This window comes from Leptidea sinapis, chromosome 5 (assembly GCF_905404315.1).
Source record: "Leptidea sinapis chromosome 5, ilLepSina1.1, whole genome shotgun sequence".
NCBI classification, from domain to species: Eukaryota; Metazoa; Arthropoda; class Insecta; order Lepidoptera; family Pieridae; genus Leptidea; species Leptidea sinapis.
Window position 1 is genome coordinate 6,941,315 of NC_066269.1, and position 7,664 is coordinate 6,948,978.

General features: G+C 40.6%; 1 protein-coding gene across 1 annotated transcript; it reads right to left on the bottom strand.

Annotated features, from left to right (window-relative positions):
• Positions 1 to 471: 471 nt before the first annotated feature.
• Positions 472 to 4,993, bottom strand: LOC126964514 (protein split ends-like). Its single transcript, XM_050807684.1, has 2 exons — positions 4,955 to 4,993; positions 472 to 2,348 (listed from the first exon to the last, which is right to left on the bottom strand). The coding sequence occupies exons 1-2, from the start codon at positions 4,967 to 4,969 to the stop codon at positions 780 to 782; spliced, it is 1,584 nt and encodes a 527-aa protein (XP_050663641.1). The 5' UTR covers positions 4,970 to 4,993; the 3' UTR covers positions 472 to 779.
• Positions 4,994 to 7,664: the final 2,671 nt, after the last annotated feature.

Here is a 7,664-nt window from a genome sequence, read left to right on the forward strand (position 1 = left end):
GTTGAAGTAATCAACATTTTAAAAATTAAACTTTATCAAAAAGCAAATTCAATGAAATTGGATTTCGTAAGGATTGCAATTTTTTTTTTATTTTTAGATGTGAATAGTTTAGCTTGTCTTAGATATATTTATGATGAGTGGATGTAATCAAGTATGTAGATCCAAATCAAGTTGTGCATGTTATATTATCACAGTTGTAGGATTACCAAAAGTAAAATTGACTTGCATCGTCGGCATACAGCATGCTTATCTCCTTTTAGAACTATTTGATATAAATTGTTTATATCGTAATATCAACTAGTTAACCATGGTTGAATCTCGAGGAACGCCGCATGATGAGTTGAGGCAAATTCTCGACTCCATCGTTTTTTATTTGATATCGGTTTCTGAGATACGACATTAGGCAGTATTAAAACTTGGATAATTTTCAGATATAACTTCTCTCACACATTTAACCACTGAAACAGAGAATTAAATAACACAAGTTTATTTTTTTAAATAAATATTCGTGTTTAACTAACAATTATTTGCTTAAAGTAGGGCAATATTTACATTCATTGTAATTTTGTATAAAAACCTATAAAACATATGTTAAAGCAAGGTTAGCTTAAAAGGTACAATAATATCGTTGTTAACTACAGTGCACACTGTCACTTCATGACCTCATTCTCGTCCACATATCAATCAACCATGTCCAATATCACACACATGACGAGGTAGACCCTTCCATAAATGCTTATTACATTACTAGATGGTGCCGGTACGCGACATTGCAACTGTCAGTGAAAGTGGTCTAGTGGACGGTCTATCGGTGGCTGGAGAGCCAGCGGAATGTGGTTGTGGAACCGCTGGTCTTCCTCAGCGCCGCGCCCCTCCGCCACCGGCTGCCCGTACTCCTGACCAGGCTGGCCGGCATTGTACTGATTCTGTGCCAGGTTATAATCTTCCTGTGCCTGCTGCTGTGCATGGTACTCCTGATCCTGCTGCTGGTAACTTGAAGGAAGACCGTATTCTTGCGTTGGCTGCGGGGCTCCATAGTCCTGCTGCAACTGGTGCTGGTTATTTAGGCTCTGTTCGTACTGCGCTTGTTCTATTTGATGCTGGATGTGCTGATGAATCTGATGTTGATAGTCATGATACTGCTCATCCGTGTGGTGCTCGTACACTTGGTTCCCTTGTTCCTGAACAAAGTGGTGAGATTGTTCGGGATAGTGGGAGTCATGGTGCGATTCTTGTGGTTGCGCGGGGACCGGCGACCAGCCATCGTGTTCAAGTGGAAGCGTCGCTTGTGTCGGGTGGAGATGCACCGAGGGTTGCGAATGCGTTGGATGGATATGGAAGGACTCCTCGGTCGGGTGCACGTGAAGTGTGGGTTGAGGAACTTCATGAGTCGAATGAACAGGATGCACAGCACTTGGCGTTTGTTGCAAGAAAACGTTAGGCGTGTGATGTTCTAGTGAGTCCTCTTGTGGCAGTTGTGGTACTACTTGTGGAACGTGGAAATGTGGTTGATGGAACTGAACTTGATGAACAGCTGGGACGGGTGTTTCCACCGGCACAGAGTGTGGAAGAGAAAGAGGATATATGGGGGATTGATAGCTGTTCAGAAAAGGATATCTTGGATATTGTGCGAAGTAAGATGTCTGGACTGCAGCTCCGGGGCGGATCACGTACTGCTGAGGGGCAGGGTATACTGGAGCAGGTGCAGGGGCCGCTGATAACCAAGGTTTTAAGAAATGACTCTGATGGAATAGAGAGATCGGCGGTGATGTAATGTGAACAGGCTGAGGATGTATTGCAGGACCGTGAATCACAGGAACTGCAGGAGGTGGAGCTGGGATAGGATGAGCAAAAGAGGCTGTTGGTTGGGCGACGGGCAGCACTGGAGCGACTGGTGCTGCGTGGTGAACCACTGGAGGGGGCGGGGCAGGAACTACTGGGATCAGTGGCTTAGCAGCTACGTGGTGGTGGTGGTGATGATGAAAATGATCATCTTGTTTCACATAGTACTTTGAGTGAGGAAACCTGAGTGCATAGTGCGGATGAGGCAAACCGTGCACGCGGTGGCCGAGGGGCGCGGGGTAATGGGGCACCAGGGGGTGGGAGAGCGGCACCTTGACTGCCGCTACGGCCGCGGTGGGGGGGTAAGATACCACCACTGGCTTGACGACGGAGTGCGTCACCAGTGGAATGTCGTGGCCAAGCTTGTAGGGCGGCACGTGTGACAGGATCCCATGCTGGTGGTGTGCGTTCGCACCGCTCAGGTGCCTGACGAACTTCGCCTTAGCAGCCTTTATATGTGCCACATCTGCGGTCGCAGCGAATACTACGCATGCCAGCACAATAATCTGAAACAATTTTTTTTAATGAAATATGTTTGTGATTAAAAGTAAAATCATGTGTAGTTCATACACAAATATTTATTTGATAGTTATAAAACAATAAAGATTCATTTAAAATTATGCATAGAAATTTCTAAACGTCCCAACGTTAAGCTTAGAAGCGACAGGTTTTTTTCGTTAATCATATTTTGTCGACCCATATAGCCCAGTGGTTAGTAACCCTGCTTGCTGAGTTAGAGATGCCGGTAGGGCCAAACATAAATATAACGCATGGATGTTTCTTTCCAAGTCATGGATGTTTATAAGTATTTATATGTATGTTAAAGTAAGTATATTGTATTAAATATATCGTTTGTTTGTATCCATAGTACAGGCGATGCTTAGTTTTTTGGCAAAGTATACTGTGTAAAAGTGTGTCAATATTATTATACAATATAAATAACATTACATCACACATTTTGTACACCAAAATAAAATCGACCCAAAAATTACACTATTCATTTGGGTCAAATAAATTACACGTATAATAAAAGTTATACATTTTTCCATTTACTTCGGAAATGGTTGAACTTTGACGAGAAGACGTCGCATGACACTCATTGCCAATATTAATGAAATGAAATGAAATAAAGTGATTTTGATTGAAAAGTAAAATAAAATTATAAAATAAAGTGATGCAACGAAAATACTTAAACGTCATGAGTTTGTTTCCGAAGCGGTAGTAGTATCTAGTAGTTATTAGAAATGACATCAACAAGAATTCTAAAGGAATAAATTTTGAGAAAATAAATGCCTATTATGCCTTTTACCTAAGTGGAAAAATAAACAAATGCATAAGTACTGCCGACAGAAGTTAATGTTCAAAACAATGGCGTTTATGCCATTGGATCAAGGAGTGGTCTCCGCTGCGCTCCAACTAAGATACCGCAGTTTTGTTTTGTTAAATTATAAAATTTTTCAATACTTATTAGTATCGAAGTAATTATTTAATGATATTTTATATATTTTTTTTTTAATATTTAAATTGTCCTTGTATATCGAAATAAATATTTGCTAACCGTAAATAAGACTTATTAATAGTGACGCGAAATATTAAAATTGTTGATACTTATCGTTTGATTTAAAAAAGTTATTTATTTAAATGATTAGTCAACGGAGCTTTGATATCATTTTAATGATTTTTGATATCTGTAATAGTTACCGAATAATAACCTGGTCACACTAAACGATTACATCCTGTATATGGGTATACGTAATATACTGGTGACGCGGTTCCATATTTTTTCCCTACAAAAAATCGCACTTGGCTTAAGAAGTTTTCATAGTAAATACATTTTAGGGAAGGGAACCACCCGCTCTACGACCCCGCCACAAATAACGACATAATAATGTGTCACCCATTTCAATTTCACCTTCAGCTTCTACCGTTATGCTCAATTGAAGCTAAGCTAGTGTCTCCAGCACACTCTTTCCACCACAATATAGATTAATTATGATATGCAGGTGAGGGTTTTTAGGCCAGAGATGGAGGGATCAAGTCCAGACCATCGATAAGCTCCACAAAATGCTCGGTATTTACAAAATTTCCAACGACTTCTTTTGGGTAGTTGCAATGAAGTCCCCATTAACCAATTGAACGCAAGCGCTAGAGCTGGATAAACCGCACACATAGAGCAAGGCAGACAAATCGGTGGAATATGATTGAAGAAGCATAAGACCTGGAGTGAAATTATGAGAGACATAAATCAGACAGGCAAGAAGCCGGTCTGACACCAGTATCCACCAAATGATTCGCTCTCTCACCAACAACCTACACATCACCCGACGGATGAATATCTCAAACTGTAGACATTCGAAATAAGCGATACCTGCACTATCACCCAAACTCACACACACACACTTATCAGCCTTAACAGATATGACATCCGTATAATGGGGGGCACCCTTACAGGTCACAAATCACTGAACAAGCACCTTTTCACAGTTGGCGTAACAGACAGTCCTAAGTGCAGAGGCTATCTAGCCGAGGACGAAACGGTCACTCACGTAATCCTTGAATGTGACGGTGGCCAACCAACGGGCAAAAACCTTAATTAATACGAGGCACCTCCAGGAATGTTCTTAACTCCTGGAAGGACTGGGCTGGTTGGAGTCACTGGCCAATACTGCACGCAAAATGTACCCAAACTAGTGGTTTAATTGCGGAAGCAGGAACCCCTATATCATAGTATACCATCCACCAAAGCGGAGAGGAGAGGAGACGAGAGGAGATAAACCGCGAAGCTCTCAGGTTATTGGCACCAGAATGAAGGGACATGTGAGCTGTGCTGTCGGGTGTGCGAGACGCGTGGAGAAGGCAGCAGGGATCCGCCCGCCAATACGCATCTCCGTTCCGCTGCGCCGCTTGATAGCTCAACGTGGCACAACATTCTATAGACAAATGAGACATCTCCTCTCCTCCCCGCTTGGTCCATTTCCACCGAAGCTAAGTGGAGTGGAGATGTGGAAATAACGAAATCTGATTGGTTATTAAAATACCGATGGATACCGGGCCTAAACCACGGCCGCACTCATCACTACACTATCACTGCACATCCACACTGGCTACTCACTCGCAGGATCCTCATGATGCTCGGTGTACTTCACTCCGACAACGGCTCACCGGGCCGTACTGCCTCCTCTACTTATAACCTCCTCCTCCACCTATTAGTATTGACTCCACGTGCTATTTTCACTTAAGCCACCCAAACCGATAGTTGCGTCTTTTCACCGCTCCTTAACGTATCGTAAATCGTTGTTAATGTAATTTACACTCTAAATGAATGGACGATAGTCGACTTTCGTGAGTATCACATGAGGTATGGGAATCACGTCCAATATGTTGTCGTCATCCGTGTAACAGGTGTGCGCGAGCGCATATCAATCGATCAGGAAACGTAATCGGGGAAACTGTTGTGATACCGATACACCACAGAGGCGGACTAGCACCACAATAGAACAGTAGTGTAACTCAGCGGTCTACTTGAAATTTCCACCAACGCCTGGGCGGACCGCTAGGGTTGGTACTGTCAAGGATTTTGCTTCACGTACCCTTTCGCTGACTTATTGCTTGAAATATCTTAAAAGTTATATTCGTTTAGCACTTCCGCACAAACGTCATGCTAGGGTTCCAAAGAATGATAGTACTTTGTGTTTTCCATTGTCATCAGCAATTAAGGCGGCGGTACGCGAATCAAATTCCTTGACTATTCATACATAAAGATTTACGATGCGGACGGCTTGGCGAAGCTAATTTAACTCAGACAGTGAACAATCTCAGCAGCGTACGGCGTGGCACTCAGTGCTTTTGTCTTCGCAAAATGGCGGCCGTGTAAATAGTGTGTATGTGTGCGTGCGTCGTTTCGGCGCTTTAGTATGAAGTTAAAGTGCTGTTATAATATTGTAGTAGCACAGCACACGCCAATCCGTTAGCAAATTCCGATTGCCTGATTGCCATTGATTGTTTACGTGGCCAAATTGTGGGAATGATTCTTCTGTGTTTATTTATTTAGATTCACCTGTGGTAATTAAAATATTACATTTATAAATATGCTAAGTCACTAAGGTTTTATTATCGACTAAATACATTACCTTGGTGAATACCGCATGCTAAAATATATGTGAAATCTGTATATATATAATAAAAATGGTCTTTGTTTGAGGCTGAATCACGCCTAAGCCACTGATCGTATCGACATGAAACTACCACCATTCGATGCAAAATTTATCCTACATGGTTCATGGCAACTTATTTTTTTTTATTGTAATAAGATGAATAAAATTTAATCAAGCAACCAAGTCAAGATATAGAGCACTAAATAAACCAAGAATACATATTATATATTTGTTATAATATATTTATTTTATATTGTTGCGAAACCTTGGCAACGAAACTCTGTGTTTCAATAAGGTATTGGCTGCTTCCTTGGTTGCATAGTTTACAGGCTTCTTCTTGTTTAGTGTATAGTAATATTTATTTATTTATTTCTTAAAATCTACAGCACATAACATCACTTATTTGCTAAAGTATTGTACAACAAAACTTGGGCCAACAGAGATTTTACATTATTTAGGCAAGACAAAGTTCTTAAATAGCTTCCTAAAGATAAACTGAAACAAGAAAAACAAAGTGAGTACGTTTAACATTCAGTTTACTTACGTGTGTGTGTGTGGGGTATGTGTGGGTATGTGGGGTATGTGTGGGTATGTGGGGTATGTGTGGGTATGTGCGGTATGTGTGGTTATGTGGGGTATGTGTGGTATGTGTATATCTTATATAGGGCATTTGTGTATTATGATGAGAATTTTATAGACGGAAATGTAATCACAACATTAGTTATTTTGACTGTCGTAATTGTTTGATATTATATATTTAACATTTTGGATGAATTTATTTTTGGTTAGATAGAAAATATCTAATCCTGGAAATGATGTTTTATAAAGGTTTGGAATGCGGCACGTTGGACGATATAGAGAATATGTCGAGTGACAATGTGTTTAGTAATACCAGAGTCCAACCCTGTGCTCGGACAGCAGGACATCAGCATGCAGGACAGCGCTCCAGTTACCAAACAGCGGGCGACGCAGCACTTTCCTCACTTCGCTCTCACTACCCGCCTTGTTACGTTTTACGAGCCATCAATGAGATCATATCCTACTTACGCAACTAATAGAATTAGAACATGTTTGATTGTCTGTATATAATGTTATATTATGTCGGTTAAGTCGAGCTAGTAAGTCTTTTGTGGAGCGATGTATATGCTTTTATAGCAAGATCCCAGAAAATGTTCACACGTTTGTGTGGTAAAGGTTACTATTACTTAAATGACTTTCTTAATGATACTGCAGGTTGGGAATCGAGCGACCGCCCTTAGGCTATTAAATAATAAGTTTTATTGTACAAAAATCCTTTGTAAACATATTTTTTGATGAAAAAAAGCACGCTGAACTTGTTGCGCCCAGGTAGCGCCGCGGTAGTTTTTGATTTTCAATAAGTGATGTCACATCCTATTTTGAATAAAAATATTTGAATTTGAATTGAATTAATAAGCTATGGAAGAGCGGATTATTCTAACACAAGGCTTTAAAAGGGGGCTCCAATTATGAATATTGATTTATGTACATACTTGATAAAGAAAAAACACTTTACCTTTTGTATTGTATTTTGCAACTTTTATGGCTTATCAGAGATAACTTAGGGATTTTTTGAATTAATACTTCTTTTTGCGCGTTGGGGAAGAATTATCAGAATGAATTCTTACGGTCATCACCGTCACGCAAATT